The 27,287-nt window shown below is 34.8% G+C and overlaps 3 protein-coding genes across 3 annotated transcripts in view; 2 read left to right on the top strand and 1 right to left on the bottom strand.

Annotated features, from left to right (window-relative positions):
* Nucleotides 1-27,287, top strand: part of Miro (mitochondrial Rho GTPase) — a 637,534-nt gene that overhangs the window by 406,604 nt on the left and 203,643 nt on the right. The gene's annotated exons all lie outside the window — the stretch shown is intronic.
* On the bottom strand, nucleotides 1,508-3,485 carry LOC141405832 (threonylcarbamoyladenosine tRNA methylthiotransferase). Its single transcript, XM_073990575.1, has one exon. It carries the CDS (start codon nucleotides 3,303-3,305, stop codon nucleotides 1,659-1,661), a length of 1,647 nt encoding a protein of 548 aa, XP_073846676.1. The 5' UTR covers nucleotides 3,306-3,485; the 3' UTR covers nucleotides 1,508-1,658.
* Socs44A (Suppressor of Cytokine Signaling at 44A) lies at nucleotides 21,724-26,742 on the top strand. Its single transcript, XM_073991178.1, has 2 exons — nucleotides 21,724-22,623; nucleotides 25,691-26,742. The coding sequence occupies exons 1-2, from the start codon at nucleotides 22,055-22,057 to the stop codon at nucleotides 26,154-26,156; spliced, it is 1,035 nt and encodes a 344-aa protein (XP_073847279.1). The 5' UTR covers nucleotides 21,724-22,054; the 3' UTR covers nucleotides 26,157-26,742.

The raw sequence follows: 27,287 nt of genomic DNA on the forward strand, positions 1-27,287 counted from the left end.
TTTCTATGAAAATGTGAAATGAAAACTTTTATAAAGGAGAAAACTGTCAAATGAAAAAAATTATAAAGGAAAAATTTTTCATTTCAAATTTTCATAGAACAAGAATCCAGCCCCAAATACCAAGTTTACACTTAAGCTTAAAACAGATACAACGTTTGATTAAAGTTTTGCGTTGGGCGTCGAGAAAAAAACAACAACAACAGGGCGACGACGATACCAAAGTCCAGCGTTTATCTGTTTGCCGGCATATATTTCAAATGAATTTGAATTTTTCGGCATCATGCCCAACAGTGTAAAAACGGCCAAAACGACACAAAACTTTACCCAAACGTTGTATCTGTTTACAGCTTTATGCTTTGTTTACATTTACGAAATCTCTCATTCACTCACGAGTAAAAACGAGCAAATCGGACTTTTTACTCCCACTCTTCGAGTACACCCACTCGCGAGTACTTTTCACTCGCGAGTAAAAACGAGCAAATCGGAGCTCTGCTCTCAAGCAAGAAAAATTGCAGAAAGTTATCGAACTTGCAAGAAAGTCAGCTGTTTCCGAAAATGTATGAAAATGGTTTTTGTTTCTTTTGATATTTTTAACCAAATGGAACAAAAAAATAAATTTTAAAATTGCAGTTGACTTATTTAAAGCGATAATCCTATCCACAACGCTTTAAAATTCCAAAAAGTTAAAAATGTGATATTTTCTTGGTCAAAAATTTTAACTTTTCAAGTTGTTTACATTGAACAGCTGATTAAAAGTCAGCTGGCCGAACTTACAAACTTTTGCGGGACCATGGTTTAATAAGAAAGGTTAGCCAAAGCTTTATGTCAATTTAATTTTTTTCATCCGAGTATGCCTAAAACTTCAAAACAATATAAAGAAACTGTGAATGTGTGTGTGGTGTTTGAATAATATGCCAAACAATTTTAAAAACAATCGAATTCAATGATTTTTAAAATTGTTTTTAGACCATTTGTATGGAAGAAATTGGTGAGATTTGCATGGAAACAATCAGTTTATCATATTCACAACTCGATTATGTGGAGAAAACTTAACGCTTCATTCATTTTTCGCGCTTTTTATAAAATGCTCAAAAAATGCATTGTAAACAAACCCACTTGTTGCTTTTATTTTGAAGTTTTAGGAATTCAAGAAAAACAAGGGTTCTATAGATTTTTTTCATTTAAATCTACCTCTTTACTTATACCATGTTGCGGGACAAATTTTCCCAGCAAAAATTTACAAGTTGTCAGTCACAGAACTTTCCAAAAATCTTTCCCAACTCGCTCACTTTTGGTGGATAATTTTGTTATCGAACAGCATTCAGTAAAAATTTGTACGAATTTCTACAAATTTTTGAGTTATCGTACAGACCTATTGTTTCTATATTTTTACATCCGACTTTAGACGTCATTATAAAGCCCGCAGTCAAATTTTCTTTGAAAATTAGAAGTTTATGTGGGTTTTCGGACAGGGTCCAACACTGGCTAAAAATAAAACGTTTTCGAATTTCAATACAGATACCTCAATCTCTGTAAACTTTATTATTAGACAATATCAAATATGATAAAAAGTTAAACATTTCAAATCATACACAACTGATTAGTATTAGGAATCAACAATAATTCTCTTCATTTTCACAGATTGCGTTTGGTTTCGCCTAAACATGTCGCCAAAACCACTGTAATATGAATCCTAGCAGTCCCAATAGTAACGCTACAATACCAAAATTTATTGGACGCTTTTCTAATTGGGCAGATGGATTCGTCGTTGACTTGAGCGTTTGAACATTACTGCATTTTTTCCACTCTTCTTCAGCATCGATAATTTCACCCATCATACTAAACTTTGTTGTACTCGTTATACGCACCTGAACACAACTGCCCAGAAGGTTTTTTCTCATCGGCAATAAGATTTGTTCGTAGCTTTTGTTGTGTCCCACATAATGTAAATTGTCATGTGACACTTCTGTAACAAGAACTTTATAAATTTTTCCCTCACGACCAGCATAAGGGTAATAACTGTTGAAGAGGTCGGTTAGTCGTTTCGTTCGCTTTTTCACTTGATCGGCAGGAATACGCGTCATTCTAGCTGCTGGAGTTCCAGGCCTGGGGAAGAATTGATTAATGAATAGGCTGGGAAATTCGTATTTTTTGCACATATTCATTGTATCCTCAAAGTCGGCCTCTGTTTCTGTGGGGAAACCACAAATTATATCCGTTGCAATGGTCAAACCCTCCACTCGTTCTCGTAAGAAATCTACCACATGCTCAAAATCACGGCGGCAATATTCACGCTTCATATCTCCCAACACGGCGTCACTTCCACTTTGGACAGGAACATGTAGAAACGCATACACTCTGGGGTGTTGTAGAATTTTTGCCATTTCTTCTAAATGTTCCAAGATGTATGGAGGATTAGTCATACCAACACGAAGCATACAATTTTCAGGAATAACTTCAACAAGCTGCCACAGTAGATCTGGCAATGAGGTACCTATATCTCTTCCATATGCACCGGTATCCTCTGAAGTCAACCATATTTCGCAGCATCCCTCATCAAAAGCTTGTTTGGCTCGTCCCACAATCTCTTCTGGCGGGTAACTAGCCAGGTCACCTCTGGCGTGCTTTGTTTTGCAGTAGGTACATTGATTTAGACATCCCGTGTTTATGGCAATAATTTCTATTAATGGATTTTTCCTAATTTTTGGTAATGCCAACTTTGCTCCTGCAACTCTATGTCCATCTTCCTTTTTACTTTGCAGTAAGCGTACGGTATGGCCTTTTAGTGTCTCCTCTACAACCTCAACTACTCTGTCAATTTGTTGCACACCGATAACTGACAAGCCTTTCAAATAGGAAGATTTTGGTGCACCCTGAGGAACACAACCAGCAACAACCACATGCTTCCCATTTGACGTTCCATGTTCAATTTCATTTCGAAATGTATCTTCCGAAGGATTTTTTACGGTACAACTGTTGAGCAACCATAGATCTGCATTTTCCTTCTTATCCGTCAATTGATATCCATAGGCTGATAACTGGCCCATCATATATTCTGTGTCAGAGCTATTGTGCGAACATCCCCATGTTTTAACGTAAATTTTTTGCGTTCCAGGTATCACACTTTCGTATATTTTCTTTGCTTCAGGTTGAACAGTATCTGCATCAGTGCCGTTTACGGTGACAGCCTTTTTTGCTCTTACAGTGACATTTTTCTTATTTCGATATCTTTCCTTTGGTTTAATATCTTCAGAAGATATTAGATCTTCTATATCCGCTATATCGTTCTCTTCCATAAAAACCATTTTTAAGAAATTACTGTAATTTTTTAAAATTAAGTCAAATTCACGCTAAAAACACTAGCACGTATGTTGCACGTTGTATTATGGTTCAGAGCTACTCCGGACAGGGAACTATTAGAACTAGAGTTGTGTAGTTCCGCAACGAACTAGTTCCAAGGAACTATTCCGGACAAGGAGCAATTGGAACTACATCCAGCTCATGCGTTTAGTTCAAATAGTTCCTTTCCTTTATTTTAAAGCTGGGTACAGATTGTCAGTTTTGAATGACGATATTTCGCAATTATCGATAACTGTCAAACCGGCCAGCAACCACAAAACATTTTGTGGTTGCATGATGAATGACAATGATGAATGGCCACACTAGCAAGCAACAACAAAGCTGTCATTCAAAACTGACAATGTGTACCCAGCTTAACGCTTACGTCGATTTTTTATCGTTGCTGTTTATTCTCTGAAATTTATATTTATGTCAATTCATCCACCAAGTATTCATGGCTTGGTCTCGGAACTATTTGGAACGATGAAAAGTGCAGAACAAATTGTCAGTTTTGACTGTCGATTTTATGCAATTATCGGTAACTGACGAACAACCAACCACAAAATCGATAATATTGATTATTTTTAAAAATTAAATATCGATAGATAGTTTCGTCTATCGATATTATCGGACTAAAAATCCTTAACCTAAAACCTATAGAAATTACGCGGTTTTTCGGTTTTGTGAACGTGAGAAAGTAGTTGTGAAAAAACAGTAGTAGTATTTTGTTAAAAATAAAATGGTTTTATTGCATTTTTGTGGCTTTTTTTAAATAAAAGCAATTGTTATTATTTCTGTGAAGTACTTGTGCAAAATGTCAACAAAAGCTTAGACATTTCCGCCATTTTCATTTCCAAATTAATGGTGATGACAAATTAACGATCGATATTTTAAAATATTATATCGAAAATATCTAATGCCTTAAGAGCAGTACACATTGTCAGTTTTGAATGACGATATTTCGCAGTTATCGATAACTGTCCAACCGTCCAGCAACCACAAAACATTTTGTGGTTGCATGATGAATGACAAAAATCAACGGCCACACTAGCAAGCACCAACAAAGCTGTCATTCAAAACTGGCAATGTGTACTCAGCTTTAAGTGGGGTTCAGACGATCAGTTTCGACTGACAGCTTTGCTCAAATAATCGGTTGCTTGCCAGTGTGGTCGTTCATTTTTGTCAGTCATCAGGCAACCACAAAATTTTTTGTGGATGTTGGACAGTCAGCTGTTGGTTGTTTGTTTGTTTGACCGTGTGAACGAAACAACGTCAGTCAAGGAATAAATTAGCAGAGTAAATATCAAATATAATTTAAAAAAGTCGTGTGTTTTTATTAATTTGATTGATTATTATTGCAAATAAGAGATGAAAATAGCAGACAAAAATCTTTTCCTTCATTTTAATATCGGCCAAGCAAAAAATTGCAAACAAAACGACAAACATGGACAACGAAAATGAATTTTTAAAGGAATTTTTATGTTGCTACGAAATGCAAAGATGCCTCTGGGACATAACCAGTCCAGAATATATGATGCGCGACATTAAAACAAAAGCATATGGAGAACTACTAAATGTTATGAAGAAATACAAGAAGGATTGTTCTATTGACGACGTCAAGAAGAAAATAAACGTAATCCGCTCATCGTAAAGAAGGGAATTGAAAAAAAAAATAAAGCAATCTGAATCTTCTGGAGCTTGAGTGGACAGCGTTTGGCTCAGAATCTCGAATTTCTTTTAAAATATTCACATGTGAATATTGTTTTCGGGAGGCTATCCATTTTTTTACCCATTTCCTTCTTCTTGTCACTTTATTTTCTTCCTCTAAAAGCGAAATGATCAAAAATGCACATCCAATCTTTTTGTCATCCATATTTATTAATAAAAGTTGTTATTTATATGATTTTATAGATATGTGAACACAGTAATTTTTCAACTTGACTGTTGGTTTGTCATCCAACTTGAATGACTGTTTGGCCGCTACGAACAGCACAACAATACCCAGCAAAATTTGACGGAAGGGGTTCTTTGCGATGACGTGATTTCATGTCATCTTTTGCATTGGTTCAAAGGAAGTCGTGAAAGATCCGATCTTTTCATTAGGATTTGAACCAATGCCAAGGAAGTCGTGAAAGATCCGATGCTTTCATCAGCATTTGTACCCATTCCATCGATCCAATAGAGATGATGTTTGTGTTTTTATTTACACACCTGTTTATTTTCATTTTGGTATGTTCCAGTACTGCAAAAATCTACTAATTTTTACTATTTTTTTCCGATAACATAAAGGAAAAATTGTTATCGTAGTAAAAATAAGTAGATTCTTGCAGTTTCTGGAACAGACCAAAGTTGTTAGAACTGTCGTCGTGATGTTGTCTTACATTTCCTGCATATCAAACAACTAAAATTTCTAAACAATTGGTATTATATGAAGTCCCAATCATCGAGCTAAAAATAGAATCGGACTGCACACATTGCTATTTTAAAAGTTCCCTTGTCTGTTCTAAATCTGACACAGAATGAAATCAATCAAATCTCGCTTCTTGGAATTTGAAAAAAAGTCCGAAACGAAAAGGAACAAGAATCTGAAAATAAAGAAGAAACTACTTTTGGAAAGAAACAATTAAAAATAAATAAATTAAGAATAAATGGTATTTTTCATAAAAAGTCTCTCCTCCCCGTTCGTTACATTTTGTTCTTAGAGATCCCTAAAGCAAGCCGGGTTGTAGATCCCTACATATTTCCGTCACTAAACAAAAGAGTATAAATTACCAAAATGTTATAAAATAACAAAATTATAAAATAAAAGTAATTTACGAAATAAAAATACTTAAAGGAGTGCATTTTGAGTCCATGTTGAAATCTGAACTGGCGATGGGAAGATAATCGAAAAAAAACCTTTTGTAAGATGAAAGAATATCAGTTGCGGAGAACGGAGGAAGTAATCTTTTGCGTTGCAGCGGTGGTGATTACATTGCAATTTTGGATGTAAACTTTTGAAAAACTAAACTTATAAATTAATTGTAGCTATTTCATGAATTCGTTTGAATTAATAAAGAGTTTTGTTTTTCATGAAAACCATATTTCAATACAGCATTTCCATTTTCCAAACAAGACATGAAAATTTCATGCCAAGGGGTTGGTGAAAATGACATGCCAAAGCATTGGTTAAAATGACATGTCAAAGCATGGGTGAAAATGACGTGTCAAAGCATTGGTGAAAATGACATGTCAAATCATTGGTGGAAATGACATGCCAAAGCATTGGTGGAAATGACATGTCAACGCATTGGTTAAAATGACATGCTTAGGATCCAGAAAAGAACGTCATCTTTTGGGGTCCACGCTCATATAAAATTCATCGATGAAGATGCTAAAAAGATGACATGCTAGATCACTTGCACCCATGATTGAATGTCATCTTTGGCATCGAACATTTTGCTGGGTACTGAAGCAATCGATATTTGACCAAAAGCTGTCAGTCAAATCTGATCGTCTGAACCCCACTTTATTCAGACTGACGCTAATTCGCTCTCTATTCGTTGTTCGACCCCAAATTACGATATAATTACTTCATTTCCCATACAAAATTTTGAGAACGAACAACGATTTTTGTACATTGTTCAATTTAAATTACTCACAGAACGACGATAAAATATGTCCCATCTCTAACAAATGAGAGAATTTATCGAAATAAATTAATTATGACAGAAAAAATATAAAATTTAAAAATTTATTAAAAACCCAAATATTTTTAGATAAACTGCAAAACGTGAATGAAAAGTAAACGGTTTAACGACTAGTATACATTCAAATCATAGAAATTTTTCTCTTCTCTTTTACTACAGCTGCATTTCTTCTCCATCGTTTTAAATTTGCGTACAAATTTAGAAACAAATATCAAATGCCTGCCTGAAAGTCTGTATACCAAAAAGTTGTTTTGGTAGGTCTCTCTCTCGATAAATTTGAAAATAGAAAAATTAAAAAAATGTGCTGAAAACACCAAAATTGTGAGAAAAAATAGAAAAGATGAATGAAAATTATATTATTTAATATTAAGTAGATATCTCTAAGAAGGACAAATATTTTTTCAGTTTATATCAATTAATTTTACTCGTCTTTTGGCTGAAACTTTCTTTAACTTCAGTAAATAAAAAATATGAAAATATGAATCATGTTGCTATGAATTGTATACCATGTCGTATGAACGACATTATAATTATGAGAGCGAACAACGTGATTCAAATGCTAGTATGAACATGGCATAATGTTGGGAATATCGATAGTTTGCAGTAGAGTTGTACAATCTAGTTCATTTAAAAGATCTAGTTCAATAGTTCAGCTCTTTTAACTGAACTAGTTCAGTAATCTAGTTCATAGTTCAATATCCAGTTGAATCATTCGGATCCACTACCATGATCCAAAACATAAACAAACACATCACATTACGAGGGCATCACATAACGCAGACGACGGCGTCACTTTTTGCATTTGTGAACGACATGTAAAAAGTAAAGTAAAATTTTATTGAGTCTTCTTCTTATCGATAACACAGTTTTTTATGCATAGGGAATGATTAGCTTACTTTAGAACTATTTACGTCTTATTCTAACACATTGAAAGTGATATGCTACATTGCAACCAGTATTGTATGAGGTATATATGTGAAAACATACCTGTAAAAGTGAAAAGGCTTGCTCCCGGCCTAACTTTAGCTAACAGAGCATTGACGTCTGTCAATAATAAATAGACTTAAAACAAAATAACAAAAACAATAATTGTCTGTTTAGAAAATGGTAAACAGAGCGCTTACAAAAGTAAACAATAGAACGCTTTAAAGCATGTTGTAAATAAATAAGTTGAATAGTAAAATCTACGTGTAAATATCACAGTAATAAATGAGAAATTTAAAATCGTGTTAATTAATCGATCGCTTATATAAGCTACATTAAAAATATTTTTTTACCAAAAAGAGTGTATGGGTAGGAATATTTTTGTATACATATAAATATGAAACATTAATATATTAGCTGATACTCTTAACCACGATGAGTTCCTGGCGTGGATTTGGAGTAAAATCGAGGCAAGGTTTCGTCTGGAGGAATGTCAAGGTTTTCGGTGAGAATACCAACTGGCGACAGGTAGGATACATCAGTCCATGTGATATGCTTTTCTCGTTCATATATGTCTTTCATTAGGGAATTCTCATGGATAGAAAGCTTATCGATGAAGAGTTTTTGTAGCTGAAGTGCATAAGAACAAAAAGGCTGCATTGATGAGACGTCGTAGATGTAATTGTTGGAATACATTTTGGTGGGGTTTTCGTATTTTTTTCCAACACATTTCCGTAGTATTTTTCGCTCAAAAATTTCTATTTCCTTTGCCACCGTTGGTGAAATAGAAAACCATATTGGAAATCCATACACGAGGACAGAGCGTATAGCAACTTTGTAGAGTAGCAGTTTGGTTTTTTGAGGTAAGTGTGTACTGTTGAACAAATGAGAAAATAATCCAGCATATTGTTTTGCTTTTAGCAGTGTATTACGTCCATGCAGATTGAATTTATGGAGCTTGTCAAAAGTGATGCCGAGGTACTTTATACTGGATTTAAATGGGATTTCAATACCATCCAAAAGAAGCCGAAGCTGTTTACTCTGAGGGACAACCATTCTCTGACATTTCCCAGAGGCATTTCTAATACAAATGGCCTCAGATTTGGCCGCATTGATCTTTATTCCCCACCTCTTATAGAATTCATTGATTCGATTCAGATGAATGAAAGCATACCTTAGAGCTTGTTCTGGGTAGACATCATGCGCATAAATCAAGCAATCATCCGCATAAAGGATAGCTTTCGAGTGGCTTGTTGTATGAGGAAAATCATTGAGAAAAATGTTGAAAAGAAATGGAGCCAAAACACTTCCCTGTGGGACTCCACTGCTGACCAATCCTTGTCTAGATATGTTGTTGTTGATTTGGACGAAGAATTTACGATCGGAAAGATAATTACTTATAATGTTGATAAGAAATGGATCAACACCTAAGTCGATCAACTTGTAAATAATTCCTTTGTGACAGACGGAATCAAACGCCTTCTCAATATCCAAGGATATTGCTACAGTGCAAGTTTGATTTCTCAAATTTGCCGTGATGTCACTATGAAATTTGAGAAGTGCGTGCTGTGTTGAATGCTGTCGTTGAAATCCAAATTGAAAATCTGATATAGGATTGATAATGAATTCGTTTTCTATTTTCTCTTTTAGTATATGTTCAAATATTTTCCCCACATTCGATAGAAGTGAAATTGGGCGAAAATCAGTGACGAGTTCGCTGTTTGGCTTCTTTTTTATTGGTATTATTTTTGCTTCCTTCCAAGCTTGAGGGAAATAACCATTGTTGATGGAATTATTGAAAATGGTTGTCAAAATTTGAATCGCAGTATCCGGGAATTTACGCAACATGAAATTGGAGATGCCGTCGTTACCAGATGACTTTTTAGAGTTTATTTTCTGAATAATGGACTTTATTTTTTCAGAATTGGTGAAGTGATATTCATCTGGGTTGCTGATAGAATCAAATTGGTTGTTGAAAGAGTAAATACGAGGAGGTATTGAAGAGACAAAAGAATCAGTTCGTGAGTGAAAATCATCAACTGGCGAATCGAGAGTTGTTTCACTAAAAACGGATGAGTAGTGTTGATGAAAATAATTAGCTATTTCAGACGGGTTAGAGACAACATTTTCACCGACCTTTATTTGCTGACAAAATGGAGATTTTTTCTTGCCACTAAACTGGTAGATCTGTTTGAAAGCAGACGGGCCAGGTTTGATATTTTGCAAGCGGGAGTTAAACAACTGGGCTTGTTCTAATCGTATTGATTCTTTAATTATAATTTTCAATAGACTTATTTGTTTGGAGATAATTTTATACTCACTGCTTATCCTGTTTCCAGTTCTATGAAATATTCTTTTTAACTCTTTCTGCCATTGGTGTTTAATCTTGTAAAGTCTTTTAGATCTTTCAGAAAGGGGGAATTTTTCGTTGCTTACCACTATCCTTTGTGAATGGGCATCGTGAGCTGCATTAAAACTGGTATTAAAATTCTGGATTATAGTATCAATATCTTCGTTTTCCAGGTTTGTGTCAGCTGATGGTATAATATGCTCCAATGAGGATTCAAAATCTGTCCGGAAATTGTTCCAATTTGTATCTTTATAAGAAACAAATGTTTTTGGAGTATTCAAAATTATTTCTGAACATTCAATTTTGATTTTTAGTTTCAGAGGGAAGTGATCCGAAAATGTTGACAATGAAGAAATGTTGTAGTTGGGAGTAAAGCTGTCGATTATGCTGGGGCTGATCAGGAAATGATCTAAATATGATGGACCGTTTGGGTAAGTCGGAGATATGTCACAAATACGTTTGACATCCAGTACATTTGTTTGCAACCAACCGTTTAACACTTTCCCATTTGAGTTTTCTACAGGATCACCCCACGAAGGACTCCTTGAGTTCATGTCTCCACCCAGAATAAAGCCGTCGAAATTTAAACACAACCGCAGAAGTTTTTCCAGATCCGTCTCCAGCTGTCGCGAAGGATAGTTACATGGAATATATATGGAACCGAGAGCGTATTTTTTCTGCGAACCATTATGTGTAGTGTTTATTTGTATAATAGAAGTATTGATTCCCACATCATGTAATAAAATTCTGGTATATTGAATAGATTTTTTAATAAATATTGCAACTCCAACTGTTGATTCGTCAAAAATAGCATTATACCCCTCGATAATTGTACTCCTCTTTCTCTTCAGATGGCATTCTTGGATGAAACCAATATCAATGTTGTTGTAAAATAAAATCTTATGCAGGTCAATTTGCCTGCTTTTATCATTAAGTGATCTGACATTGAACGTTAATAAATTTAGAACTCTATGGTCCATATTGTTGGCGAACTTTATTTAGAATTCTTAAAAATTCTGCTTTTGCCTTGGATTTTTCCATGTTCTTGAAGTTATTTAAAAACATGGAGATTTCTTGTTCAAGAGTCATTTCCTCTGGTTCCAAAAAGTGAGTGGCAAGGTTTAAAAAGTCATCAATTATTGATGGTTTCTGTTGTAAATTGTTATTAAAACAATTCGCGAATGATTTTTGTGGTGTTATGAATGACATGTTAACAGCTTTGCTGACATTCTTTGAGGCAATGTTTTTGACTTCCCTATCTTTGGCGATATTTCTTTGCTTAGCAGCGCTATATTTTTTGTATGCAGGACATCCCTTAAAATTTGCTGGATGACCAAAAGCATTACAGTTTTTGCAAAATGGGCCTGTGCTATCAGTACGCGATCTTTGGCATTCACCTGGTCCATGGGTTTTGTCGCATTTAACGCAACTGAATGAAGAGTTGCAGTTCTTTGAGATATGACCCCAACGTTGGCACCGATGACATTGTACGTCACCGTCCTTCTTCTTAGGTTTTTCCCAATAGATGTCTTGGGAAAACAATTCCTTGATGTGGGAGATATCACCCAATTTTTTTCCGGGGAGTAATGATACCAAAAATAATCCCGTATCTTCTCCATTCTTGATGGATCTGGGCGTAGTGAATTTTGTTACTGTGGCCACCGTATTAGGCACAACAATGTCCAGTTCAGTCTTGATTTTAAGAGGATCGCTATATGAGTACAGACCTCTTAATACTAACCCAACTTGCTTCATTTCCTTTGGCGTAAAAGAATATGAATGTATTCCTTTAGCTCTCAAAATAGCCATCATTGAGGAGTGCACATTTGCATCAGCAAAATAAAGCTTGCTTTTGTTTTTGTTTATGTTTTTCACTCTGAACTCCGAATCCTTAACAGTGGATCTGAGAGATTCAACAAGTGCTTCGATGTTTGCGTTAAAGATGAAAATGGGTGGACACCATTTTGTTTTGTTTTTGGTTGCAGCACTCTTGCTACTTGGAACTTGAGGTTCTGCGTTGATAGAGGGGCGTTCAATATCAACATCCGCCAACACGCTTAAAATTCCAAATTTATTTTGGTCATTTGGATCATGGTTCACTAGTTTCTCCTTGAGTCCCGTGAGGTCAATTCGCATTCTTTTGCGTTCATTTGGTTGATTGGATAGTGTTGCTGCTTTTAATATTGGCGCAACAGCCGGTTTGATGTTTGCAGTTGATGCAACCTCTTCAGCCACATCATACTCCATGTCCGGTAAGGTATCAGGCATCATCATTGCAAATAATTGCAATTATGACACCTGAGTGCATGTATTTCTCAATAAAACAAATTATTTAATAAAATTGTTTTTCCGCTCAAAATTCTACGTCTGCTCTATTTCAGTGTTTGTGAACGACATGTTGAACTAGATTGTGAATCGTTCGTTGATCGCTCTTCGTGGATCTTTCGGTTGGCGCTCAGTGAGCTATTGAACTATAATGAGCCATATTGACTGATCTAGTTCATACGCTCTTTTCGATGAATCGTTCAATTGAACTAGTTCGTTCATGAACTATACAACTCTAGTTTGCAGCTCTAAGTCCGTGTTTAGACACACGGGAAAGTAAATTCAGTTTTTAGGCAATAGGGGGTAGGAAAGAGTATTGAGGAGCTCTTTCCTCTCCGCTCTCTCCCAAAAACTCAATTTACTTTCCCGAGAAATTTGTGTGTCTAAACACAGACTAACAAAATCCATTGAACTATTTCTGTCTGAACTATAGAACTATATTAAGGAACTAGTTCCTTTTGGGAAAAGAGACGAGAAAGATCGTCTTAAAATGACAAAAGTGTGGTCTTCGGACTTTGAAATTACCAAGAATAATTAAATAAATAAAATGGAGCTGGCAAACTATCCATATTGTTAACATTAAGTGAGGTACACACGATCAGTGTTGACTGTCAGTTTTGCTCAAATAATAGCTGTGTTCCTTTACTTACCTGAGGTTACCATTTTTAACCTGCAAAGCGTTCCTTAACCCCGAAAAGTGGCAAAACTGGAAGCAATTTTTAAGAGAGTGAGAGTGGAGAGAGAGCGAAATTGGCTTTCTCTTCTACCGCAGGCTACCAACAAAATTTCTGCAGGTAGAAAATGGCAGAACTGATTTTTCGACTTTTGTTTGACGAAAATGGAAGAAAAAGTCGAACGCTGACAAAACTAAATTAAGAAAAAGTCGAACGCTGAAAAAAAACTAAATTAAAAACTGTGAAATAAAAGACGAAAATTGATTTTTTATGTTTCTTTTTGACATTGCTGCCAGACCTACAATTTTTCCGTTCCTTTACTTTTGTGGTAAAAATGTTCATGAAAGAGCAATTTTGACACTTTTCTCTTTTACCATCCTTACCATTAAAAAAGTAAAGGAACAAAGCTAATAGGTTGCTTGCCAGTGTGGCCGTTCATTTTTGTCAGTCATCAGGCAACCACAAAATATTTTGTGGTTGCTGGACTGTTTGACATTTATCGATATTTCCGAAAAATCGACAGTCAAAACTGATCGTGTGTACCCCGCTTTAGATATATTTGATATTTCATTTCAAAAAATCGATAACTATCAATATTATCGTTAATTTATAATTTGTAAATAAAAATGGCAGAAATGTCCATGTTTTTGTTGGCATTTTGCACAAGTGCTCACAAAAATATAAAGGCGAAAAACCAATTGCTTGTTTTAATAAAAGCTCTGTTCCAGAACTAAAAATTTTTAAAATTTTACCACTTTTACACATTTTGCGTTCCCGTACGCAAAATTTATATGAAAATCGTTTACGACTTTTACCACTTTATAAAGTACGGGAACAGGCCAAATCGATATTATCGGAACAAAAATCCCCAACCTAAAATTCATTGAAATAAATAGAAATTTCGCTGCTTTTCGGTTTTGTGTGTTTGAGAAAGTAATGCTTGGTTTACATTTACGAAATCCACTCGATTTCAACTGTCAAATCCATAGGTTAAACGTCAAATGAAATCCAGATGAGATTTCATTTGACATTTGAGCTATGGAATTGACAGTTGAAATCGAGTGGATTTCGTAAATGTAAACTTAGCATAAGTTCGTAGTTACACGTACACATTTTTCGGAAAAGTAAAATGCATTTTTTAATATTTTTATAAAATAATAGCCATTGTTTATTCTCCTTTACATTGCTGTGAACTACTTGTGCAAAATGTCAAGAAAAGTATTGACATTTCCGACATTTTCATCTCCAAATTAATGGTGTTGACAACTTATCGATAATATCGATTGCAATCGATATTTTAAATTATTATATCGAAAATATCTAATGCCATGTTCATACCAGCATTTGAATTACGTTGTTCGCTCTAATAATTATGTACACGAATTAAGCCGTTCATACGACATGGTACATAATTCATAGCAACATGATTCATATTTTCTTACTTTTTATTTACTGATTTTAAAGAAAGTTTTGTCCAAAAAACGAGTAAAATTAATTGATATGAACTGAAAAACCATTTGTTCTTCTTTCAGATATCTATTTAATATTTAATTATATTATTTTCATTCATCTTTTCTATTTTTTCTCACAATTTTGGTGTTTTCAGCACATTTTTTAATTTTTCTATTTTCAAAATTAACGAGAGAGAGACCTGCCAAAATAACTTTTTTGTATACAGACTTTCTGGCAGGAATTTGATTTTTGTTTCTAAATTTGTACGCGAATTTGAAACGATGGATAAGAAACCCAGCAAAATGTTCGATGCCAAAGATGACATTCAATCATGGGTGCAAGTGATCTAGCATGTCATCTTTTTAGCATCTTCATCGATGAATTTTATATGAGCGTGGACCCCAAAAGATGACGTTCTTTTCTGGATCCTAAGCATGTCAGTTTAACCAATGCGTTGACATGTCATTTCCACCAATGCTTTGGCATGTCATTTCCACCAATGATTTGAAATGTCATTTTCACCAATGCTTTGACACGTCATTTTCACCCATGCTTTGACATGTCATTTTAACCAATGCTTTGGCATGTCATTTTCACCAACCCCTTGGCATGAAATTTTCATGTATTGTTTGGAAAATGGAAATGCTGTATTGAAATATGGTTTTCATGAAAAACAAAACTCATGGTTTAATAATAAAGGTTAGCTAAAGCTTCCTGTCAATTTAAATTTTTTTCTTTCGACTGTTCCTAAAACATCAAAACAATATACACAATCTTTGTATGTGTGTGTGATGTTTGAATAATATGCCAACAATTTTAAAAACAATTGAATTCAATGATTTTCAAAATCGGTTTTAGAACATTTGTATGGAAGAAATCCTTCAGCTTATTAATGAAACAAACATTTTATCATATCCACAACTCGATTATGTGGAAAAACCGTGGCCCTTCATTCATTTTCGCGTTTTTTATAAAATTTTCAAAATTGGTATTTTGTAAACAAACCCACTTGTTGCCTTTTTGTTTACTAATTTTGAAGTTTTATGAATTCAGGAAAACAAGGGTTCTATAGATTTTTTTCATTTAAATCTACCTCTTTACTTATACCATGACAAAACTCTTTATTAATTCAAACGAATTCATGAAATAACTACAATTAATTTATCAGTTTAGTTTTTCAAAAGTTTTCATCCAAAATTGCAATGTAATCACCACCGCTGCAACGCAAAAGATTACTTCCTCCGTTCTGCGCAACTGATATTCTTTCATCTTACAAAAGGTTTTTTCAATTATCTTCCCATCACCAGTTCAGATTTCGAAATGGACTCCAAATGCACTCCTTTAAGTATTTTTATTTCGTAAATTACTTTTATTTTATAATTTTGTTATTTTATAACATTTTGGTAATTTATACTCTTTTGTTTAGTGACGGAAATATGTAGGGATCTACAACCCGGCTTGCTTTAGGGATCTCTAAGAACAAAATGTAACGAACGGGGAGGAGAGACTTTTTATGGAAAATACCATTTATGCTTAATTAATTTATTTTTAATTGTTTCTTTCCAAAAGTAGTTTCTTCTTTATTTTCAGATTCTTGTTCCTTTTCGTTTCGGACTTTTTTCAAATTCCAAGAAGCGAGATTTGATTGATTTCATTCTATGTCAGATTTAGAACAGACAAGGGAACTTTTAAAATAGCAATGTGTGCAGTCCGATTCTATTTTTAGCTCGATGGTTGGGACTTCATATAATACCAATTGTTTTGAAGTTTTAGTTGTTTGATATGCAGGAAATGTAAGACAACATCACGACGACAGTTCTAACAACTTTGGTCTGTTCCAGAAACTGCAAGAATCTACTTATTTTTACTACGATAACAATTTTTCCTTTATGTTATCGGAAAAAATAGTAAAAATTAGTAGATTTTTGCAGTACTGGAACATACCAAAATGAAAATAAACAGGTGTGTAAATAAAAACACAAACATCATCTCTATTGGATCGATGGAATGGGTACAAATGCTGATGAAAAGATCGGATCTTTCACGACTTCCTTTGCATTGGTTCAAATCCTAATGAAAAGATCGGATCTTCCACGACTTCCTTTGAACCAATGCAAAAGATGACATGAAATCACGTCATCGCAAAGAACCCCTTCCGTCAAATTTTGCTGGGTTTTTCGAGATAACTGGCTTCAATCGAGGTAAATCCTTAGAGCGCCGAGCCGATCCACCATCGATCCTTTTGTGGGTTGTGGGAGTCGATGATGGTGTCGTTTTCTCTTCCTCGTTCAACTTGATAAGAGAAAGCTTATTGACTTGTGGACTTCTTTTGGGTAGGTGAGGGTGGTTCTTTTCGAACTTATTCACCACCTTCAGATTGATCTTTATCAATTTAAGCTCCCTCAGCGAGATGGACGAAGGATCTCTGCCGACGCACTTCCTTAAGTAGTGCATCGACCTACGGTACGCCTTCCTAGCCTTGGTTAGTCGACGTAAATTTTTATCTGAGTCAGTGGGAGCCGCTTCGGCCACGTGGCTGGTCAAGGTCCTTCCTCAGTAGCTTTCTGCTTCTGCAGAGTATGTCTATCGGCCACGGCCGACGAAGGGCTCTTTTGGACTGACGATGATCCAGGATCAACAGGTGTTGAGGTCTCCACTTGAACCGAGGCCAGTTTATCAGCGGCTACAGTCGCTGGAACGACCGTTCTGTCGAGGTCGTCGTCCGATGAACTGTCCTCGTCCATAGTAGAGATCTCACTCTGAGTTCGATTCAGGGTCAGCGTCCGTTCCAAAAGGGCGAGTAGTTGTCTACTTTGTTCGGTGAGACTATCATCGACTAAATTTTGGATCGGTGAAACCTTTCCGTCTTGTCCGTACCCTTCCGGATTTCTAGTCCTGTCCGACCGAGATTCATCAGTTGCGGTTCTGTGGGAATCATAGTCCATGGGCATAGCTAAATTGTTGTCAACATTGGGATTTGGGGTTGTTTGGGTTTTATTAAGTTTTTCGAGTTCCATACGTCATTGAATATATGGGGGATAGGAAGTTCACCATGGCATAGCCCTCCAGTACCATGGCAAGGACTTGACAACTAAGCCTATACTGCATTGATTCGCCCAGGTATCAATGAGGCACCGTTCTAATACAGTTGGAACCCTAACTGCAAACCTTGAACACCGATAGGCACGAGTTCGCCTGACACCCCGGCGTTAGGGGATCTCTAGTTCGTAGGAGATCACTACGTGGGTAATCTTTGGTCGATCACAATTTCCACCACTCAACGTTCCAGAGTAGTTGAGTAGAGGAAATTGTGACCTTAAGCCCTCGCATCGCTTCAAGATTGTTACCCCTGGCTTCAAGATTGTTACCCCTGGCTTCAAGATTGTTACCCCTAGTATTGGTTTACATTTACGAAATCCACTCGATTTCAACTGTCAAATCCATAGGATGAGATTTCATTTCAGATGAGATTTCATTTGACGTTTTAGATATGGACAGTTGAAATCGAGTGGATTTCGTAAATGTAAACTTAGCATTACCTTGGTAATTGTGCCATGGACAAAACTGTCAACGATATTGAATTTTTAAAAAATAATCGATATTATTGACAGTGCCATTGATATTTTGCCAGCTCTACTTACCACAAAACCGAAAAACTATGAAATTTCTATACATGTTTGGTTAGGAATTTTTAGTCCGATAATATAGATAGGCAAAACTATCTATGGATCATGGTTTAATAAGAAAGGTTAGCCAAAGCTTTATGTCAATTTAAATTTTTTCATTCGAGTATGCCTAAAACTTCAAAACAATATAAACAAACTGTGTATGTGTGTGTGGTAAAGCTGGCAAAAAATCGATGTCACTATCGATAATATCGATTGTTATTTAATAATTTAATATCGATAGATAGTTTTGCCTATCGATATTATCGGAATAAAACCCCTAACCTGAAATCCATTGAAATAAATATAATTTTCGCTATTTTCGGTTATGTGTGTGTAAGAAAGTAAGTTCGTAGTCACACGTACACATTTTTCGGTATAATAAAATGTACTTTATTTACATTTTTTATAAAATAAAAGCAGTTGTTTATTCTCCTTTACATTTCTATGAACTACTTTTGCATAATTTCAAGAAAATCGTTGACATTTCCGGCATTTTCATCTCCAAATTAATGGCGATGAGAACTTAACGATAATATCGATAGCAATCGATAGTTTTAAACATTACATCGAAAATATCTAATGTTGGGAATATCGATGGTTTGCCAGCTCTAGTGTGTGGTGTTTGAATAATATGCCAAACAATTTTAAAAACAATCGAATTCAATGATTTTTAAAATTGTTTTTAGACCATTTGTGTGGAAGAAATTGGTGAGATTTGTATTGAAACAATCAGTTTATAATATTCACAACTCGATTATGTGGAGAAAACTTAACTCTTCATTCATTTTTCACGTTTTGTATAAAATGCTCAAAAATGCATTGTAAACAAGCCCACTTGTTGCTTTTATTTTGAAGTTTTAGGAATTCAAGAAAAACAAGAGTTCTATAGATTTTCTTCATTTAAATCTACCTCTTTACTTATACCATGTCTATGGATATTGAATTTGAAAAAAGTGTCGATGTTATCGATTGTGTCATCGATTTTTTGCCAGCTCTACTCTGGATAGGGATATAAAAATTGATTATGGAGGCAATCGTCGTATCCAAGGCCTACAGAATAGAGCTGGCAAACCATCGATATTCCCAAAATTAGATATTTTCGATATAATGTTTTAAAATATCGATTGCTATCGATATTATCGTTAAGTTGTCATCGCCATTAATTTGGAGATGAAAATGGAGTAAATGTCAATGAGTTTCTTGAAATTATGCAAAAGTAGTTCACAGAAATGTAAAGGAGTATAAACAACTGCTTTTATTTTATAAAAAATTTAAAAAATACATTTTATTTTTAAATACATTTTATTTTATTATCGATAGTGCCATCGATTTTTGCCAGCTCTAGTACAGAAGGTCGGCCATTCAGAGTTCTATTAACAACTTTTGACAACAAACATAATAGATTGTTCATTATTGTGATTTGATTTCCTTTGTATTTTATGCCACAATAATGCCTGATTTAGACTATGCTGGATTTAGCAAATCCAGTGGATTTAAGTTGTCATTTTCATACAACATATGTCAAATAAAACCAGATAATTGCTAAATCCAGCGTAGTCTAAATGGACTTTAATGTATTTGACAGCAAACTAAAGCAAACCGACTGTATAGACTGTGGTCGTATCTATAAAGCTCTAATTAAAATAAGCTGACATGTTATGGCTATATTACACCATATGTTTTTCATATGTATGACGTCAGCTGGTCTGTGTATTAGTATACCCAAGGCAAACAAATTTGCAAAAACAACATTGTTGTTATTGAAAATTCATTCTCAAAGAAAACATTGAATAATACGGTCGTTCTAAAAATTTGTTCAGGAAAAACATAAATACCTCAACCCTCTGAAATAGAACAAATTTGAATCAAAATGTAAATATGAAGCATTCAGAACTGTCGTAGATCATTGTTATTACACGTTTACGATGAAAAGTAGAATATTCAATTTCAATTTAATTTATTTATTACAGTAAAGCTAGAATTAGACGTTACATAGCCATAATGCCATAACCATAGAAAACCAAAACCCAATTGGTTTCTTATGGTTTTGGCCATGGCATTATGTTATGCCACTACTGATCGAATACATTGATTTCCATAGGTTTGGTTCAATCAGCTGATTGATATGGCCTTATGGCGTTATGGTTATGTCACGTCTAATTCTACCTTACCCTAGCCCATAGGACCATGAGCGGTTCCAAAAAACATCTAAACAATTTTATGGTAGAAATTTCGAAGTTTCAAATTTCATAAGTATATCCTATTACATTTTGAGAACTAAATTTACTAAAAAGGTCTGATTGTCACTTCTACCTTATATAAATATGCCTTGATAGAATTTAATCAGCCTTATTACGGTTGACTTATGGGTACTTTACACGATATGTTTTTTACATATGAGTTGTCACTTTGCATATAAATTTTGTATTGGAGAAGTGACAACTCATATGCAAAAAACATACCCATTAGTCGCATCCAAAAGTTGCAAGTTGACGTGTAGAATACTTATAAGATGGACCAGAGCTAACAGCTGATAACAATTTTTTTCTTATTATGGCCTATTCTGTCAAAAACATGGTTGACATTTTTTATTATTGTTGACATTATGCAATAATAAAGGTAGATGCATCTCTGAATTGTTCCAACAAAAAACTTCTGCTGCAACCATGGTGGAATAAGAAGGTGTTACGGCAATTCATGCTGTGAATTGCTTGTTTACATTTTGTATGTGATTTTATTCACAATAACGCATTTTGACAACTGGTATGAAGATCAGCTGTTTTTGGCGATACACCTTATTTTTCCACTATGATACAGGTACAACGGGAAAAACAGCTGATTATCACACTAGTTGTCAAAATGCATTATTGTGGATAAAATCACATACAAAAGGTAAATAAACAATTCACAACAATACGTTATTGTGAACAATTTTGATGTTTGGTATGATTTGATGGTACAATAATACAGGTAGCATTATCAAGCCAGCTGATGGTAACATAATGTGTCAATTGCATTTAATTGATGTAAAATTTTGGCATCTTATGTTACCAACAATTGCCGATGCGGCTACCTGTGTATTTGTACCATGGTAACACCCATGGTGGAATAATGGTCGAAGGTCAGACTAGCACGATTTAACTATTAATATTAATTCAATTATTAATGCTAATTATTTTGTGTTGTTTTTTAGTTTATTTATGTTCGTTTTGTTTTTATTGGTATGAGAAACACAACAAATGCGACCATGGTAACACCTTATTCCACCATGGGGTATACTAATATACAGATCAGCTGATGTCATACATGTGAAAAAGCATATGGTGTGATATAGCCAGTAGTTGCATGCAACTGTTGCCACGGTGTGAAAGGGCCCCTTATTGGTCATTTGCCTTCATCTATATTTGCGAAAATGAAAATGAACGATGTTGAAGCTGATACGATTGTTTAATTGTTTGTTAGTTAAAATTAAAAAGAAAAACAAACGAGATAATGAGATACAGTGAATACAGTGACTAATTTATTAAACAGGCACATCATTAAATTTTATCACAAAACTCCCTACTTAGGCCAGAAACACGGCTAATATTAGATAAACGTGAAAAAACAGATAGTTTATATTTGATGTAAAAGATGAGTTCCGATAGAGAAAAGAAATCTTCCGGATGGTTTTCATCATTAACTAGAAGAAAAAAATCACAATCACAAAATTCGATTAATCTGAGTGCAACAACATCCGGTTACAATGACGAAAATGATGTACTACACAATGCAACTGTCTCCGTTGGCGCCTCCTCCTGTTCCTCTGTTATCCAAAGCAATAACAATAATACAATTGAAACTACTACTGCTGATGAAGCTACTACTTGCAATTTAGGCAGCGGTGGTGGTCGAAAACGCAAAGAAGAGAAAAACGTATTTAGCCGTTTCCGCAAGAAAATGGGGGTACGTTTCTCTTTGCGTAGACGTAAGTCAATGCAGGATGGCGATGGAGCCACAACAGATGCTTCATCCGAATTTACGACAACCTCGCCAATACACGAGCCATTACAGTTCAATTTCAAACGGAATTTAACATCTGAAGAAGCCGACCTTAGTACTCCATTTTCCAATGACTTTAAACGTTTTATCAAAAAGAAGTGGTTAGAGCGAGAAGATGGACCGAACTGGACAATGTATGGCGCCAGCTGTGAAATGTTGAAGTAAGTATGATTTGGTTTTGAATTTTACCTACATATTTATTTGAAGCTTCATATATTTACCCCCAGTTTTTGTAAAAAAATTGTATGTTCTCACACGAATTGTCAAATTTTTTAGATCGATTTACTCGCCTTAGCGCAAATGTGGAACGCTGATTTTTGAATGACGAATTCTTAACTATATATAGAACGTGTTTACGAAGAATTAGATCTGTATCTCATTTAGGGGCAGAGTTATGGATGCCCAAATTATTACGAATATAGACGAACGAACAAAAAATAGTTACAAAAACAGGGGGTTAAAGTCGAAATAATATAGTCAGTCTATCAACATACGAAGGTATAGTCTAAACAGCCTTGAGCTTATTTTTCAAGGTAGACTGGAAGGTATATACCTACTCTATAATATAATCCCGATGCAAGAGATCAACAGGGTTTTTATTTGTCAGTGTCAAAATAAGAAGAAACCACTACTGGAGAAATAAAATACCTGATCTGGCCGAACATATCCATCTTGGATATTAAATAGATTGAAGCATAGACTTTCATTTTAAATCAATTTTGTGGTAGGATGTAGAGGACACTTTTTGGTTGTGTTACAATTGAAAAATATTGAGATTTAAATCGGATGTTGTCAAAAGATAATATACTGTATAATATACCGTATCTGTTGTTGTTGTAACAGTGTTTGTTATTATGTTTGTACATATGTTCGTTCTTCTGTTCAATCTGGCTCTGGGTCTATCTCCAGTTCCAGGAAAGTGGCTGCTTCGACGGGTTGTAACCACAGATCCACTGGAGTTAGATGAGTAGGTTTGGCTGGACAGTTGAAAAGGTGTTTTGTGTCACGCGGGCCCATGCCACATAGGGGCAGATGTCTTGCACGGCGCGGTCGATTTCCGCCCAATAAGAATTTAAGCGACTGCAATATCCCGAGCGTAGTTGAGCCAAAACTACTCTAGTTTGTCGTCGCAGCTGACGCTCCTCAGCTGCAATGGATGGGGCATGTATTTCGAGGACTTTATTCACACTATAATTGCTTAAGGCCTTGGTAACTGCATCCGTGTGAATACTATTTAAACCTGCTTGATATGCTTGTTGATCGAGGGGTTCTCTCCTGTATCGTTGGACCTCTCCCTCTAGAGCATGGATATCCTTCCTGATCTGCCTGAATGTGCCGGGCCTACCCACAAGATGGTGATTGGGATGGCTCACACGGTAACATCTGTCGGTACTGTATCTGTCTCCGTGAGTTGCTGCGAGAAGCTGTTAAAGTCTCACTTCGATGAAGTAGTTAAATTTTATTTAGCTAGAAAGCAGTTTAAATACATCTAACAAACTATCATTCGACCTAGTTTGAGACGTTGAATAATCGATTATATGTGTGGACGCTAGTCGTTTGTGAAAATTCACAACTTACTGACCGCATAGAAATCACATTGTGTTCTATCGTTAACGCTTAACTCGTATTTAGTCGGTCTTAGCAGGAATATGCTGAGTAGTTCCAATCCCTTATGAGTGTCAGTTGGGTTGTAATTCAACCATTTTATATTTGTAGTATAGCACTCCTCAATAAAGGCCTCGACACATAAGCATGGCATTCTTGCTTAAATCATATCTGATAAAAGACTAAAGACCAAGTTCGACCTAAAGGCCTGGGTGCATAAGCTGCCTCGCCTGCTTGCTTCTGATAAAAGAATAAAAAAGAAGAGGGTAATCAGGTTCAAAATTGTCTTGGCCTTCTTTAATCTCTTATTTTTGTTATGTCAGAAATGAAGCGGGAAAGCAAGGCAACCAGGCGAGGCAGCTTATGTACCAGGCCTTAATAAAAAGATTTCAGAATCACATTTGAATCAGGTCGAACTTGGTCTTTAGTCATTTACCAGATATGACTTAAGCAAGAATGTCATGTTTCTTATGTGAAATACGTGTATTTTGTTTTTGTATTTTTAAACGCACACGCAACACGCAGAGCTATAGGTTTGGCCCTTAAGGTGTAGTCTTATGCCAGATTATGAAAATGTTCATTAGAAAATTCTTATTCTCTTTTAAAATTTCATTGACGTCCACACACATATATGAAATCATATGAAATTTTTGATATTTTCATTGCTTTGCATTGGTTTGAGAGTTACGAATTTAAACACAAAGAATAATTTCAGATTACAGAACCTCGTGTACAGAGTTTCACCCCCTTCACACCTCTTCCCTATAAACTCATTTTCATGTTATTGAAAATTTTCATAGTCTGGCATAAGACTAACATTTTTTATTATTTTTATTGCTCTGTTCCAGAACCTGCAAGAATCTTAACAATTTTCCCTTTATGTTATCGAAGAAAATAGTACAAATTAGTAGATTCTTGCAGTTCTGGAACAGACCATATATATACATATTTGGCCTGTTCCAGAACTGCAAGAATCTAATTTTTACTATTTTTTCCGATAATATAAAGGAAAAAATAGTAGCTTCTTGCAGGTTCTGAAACTGAGACATTTGCTCTGTTCCAGAACCTGAAAGAAGCTACTATTTTTTACTACGATAACATTTTTTCCTTTATGTTATCGAAGAAAATAGTAAAAATTAGTAGATTCTTGCAGTACTGGAACAAACCAGTTATGAAATTATACTGCATATGAAATACGTAAATGAATAGCAAATATTTTTACTTTTGTGGTTCCAATTCTTAGAATACATTTTGTACAGTTCTCAACTGGTTTTCATGGGTATTTTCAAACCTTTAATATTTTTAAAGAAAATTTTTTTATCATAATATTATTATATCAATGTATTTTTGTTTGAGTAGTAAGCGATCCACCGTGGTGCAATGGTATGCACACCCGCCTTGCACGCTGAAGGTCGTGGGTTCGATTCCCCGGCCAGTGCATGGGGTATCTTTTAACACCCCGCAGTATATGTGTTGTTTACTGGCCTTAGATTCGAACTCAGGCATAATATGCGCTTGACGTACGTGCTTACCACTGCAACACAAGTTTTTGCTTAATATTTGACTGTCCCCATTTGAAAGCCTCGCACAGAACTTTTTCATATTTTCTCTTTTTATTTTCAGCCAAGTTTGGTATTGGGGTGAAATATCTCGACGTGATGCTCAAAAACAACTAACCGATAAACCAACTGGATCGTTCCTAGTACGTGACTCTGAATCAAGTGGCTGCCAATTTACCCTATCATTTCGCATTATAAATGTTACTCTACACTACAGACTGGAGTATCGCAATGACTATTGGCATTTTGAAGAATTGCAATATGAATCGATTGTGGAAATGATCGAAGATATTTTATATCGTTGTACAAATGATAATTTTGTATGTTTTGTTAAGGTTCCAAATGAAATGCAGCCACCGTTTCCGGTCATACTCAAATATCCGTTAAGTCGTTATTTAAATATGCCCAAACTACAAGATTTATGCCGCCGCGTAATACAGCGTACAACCAAATACGAAGACATAGCCAAATTGTCTATACCACCTACTTTACAAGAATATTTAGCAGAGAAAAGAGAACTAGTATTTTAGAAACATTTAAAAATGGATAACTTTTAACTATAATATGTAAGTATAAGCAAACATAAAAAATAATCTCCATTATTATTATATAGATAATAATTAAAGAAAAAAACAACCAAAGATTTTACTATTTTATGGCCACAAACAGATATTGCAAAAAAGTCAAACTTAACCATATAAAGATGATAATACACAATTCTATTTTATTTTTCTATTCAATGAAATATTTTATGCTCTATAAACAAAAAAAAAAAGCAAAATTAATATTACGTTAACTAACAACTAGTACATCACAATCTGTTTAGTATTATTTCAAGTATCGTTAACGTTAAACTACAATTAATGTTATAAATTAATTAATTAAAAAAAAAAAGAAAGTATTGTTTTTACATATGTATGTACTACTATTGTCACAAAACACTCAATAACATTGTCTTCCTTGTAAAGATTAACAGAAGTCTCGCAACAATTTTTATTTTAAATTTAAATGTCTTAACTTTTTACTACACCAATGATAAAAATGTTTTATTTTATGTACACGCATATGTATAATAAACTGCATATATACACTCTGGTATATAATCGAAAAAGAAAAGTCTCAAAACTCCTTTAATTGAAATAAAGCGAATAACCAAGTTCGAAATTTGCTCGACCTCCTTTATTCTTTTATTTTTGTTGTGTCAGAAATTAAGCAGGAAAACAAGGCAAGCAGGCGAGGCAGCTTATGTACCCAGGCCTTAACTTTGTTTGTTTTTTAATTATGCTCCTAAACAAGCGACATGGTTACAAAATAATTAAATATTATAAGATCAGTATATGTAGCTGTTTACCAAAAAATTTTCCAATCATTTAATTTGGCAATGTGTATTCGCATATCGGCTGATGCAAACAGGTTTAAACGAGATTTTCACCATAAAATGGTAATCAATAATAGAGTATTGTCTATCTATCTTAAAAATATTTCAAATTCAACTCAATGGTTATAGAGTATGTTCTGAGACACCCTTCATCTCTCACTTCACGCCTCAAGTATTCTGTTCACCCCATTTACTCCTATTTTTGTGAATTTTTTTGGTGCTAAGATTCATTAGCGCCACCGTGGTGCAATGGTATGCACACCCGCCTTGCACACGTATGGTC

Source organism: Musca autumnalis, unplaced genomic scaffold (genome assembly GCF_047663935.1).
Source record: "Musca autumnalis isolate F117 unplaced genomic scaffold, ASM4766393v1 scaffold_5, whole genome shotgun sequence".
NCBI classification, from domain to species: Eukaryota; Metazoa; Arthropoda; class Insecta; order Diptera; family Muscidae; genus Musca; species Musca autumnalis.

Bases quoted from the DNA above. Each gene is read 5' to 3' on its own strand.
- LOC141405832 (XM_073990575.1), bottom strand. From the start codon at position 3,305: ATGGTTTTTATGGAAGAGAACGATATAGCGGATATAGAAGATCTAATA.
- Socs44A (XM_073991178.1), top strand. From the start codon at position 22,055: ATGAGTTCCGATAGAGAAAAGAAATCTTCCGGATGGTTTTCATCATTA. The intron at 22,624-25,690 runs GTAAGTATGATT...TTTTATTTTCAG, and splicing joins GCCAGCTGTGAAATGTTGAA to CCAAGTTTGGTATTGGGGTG.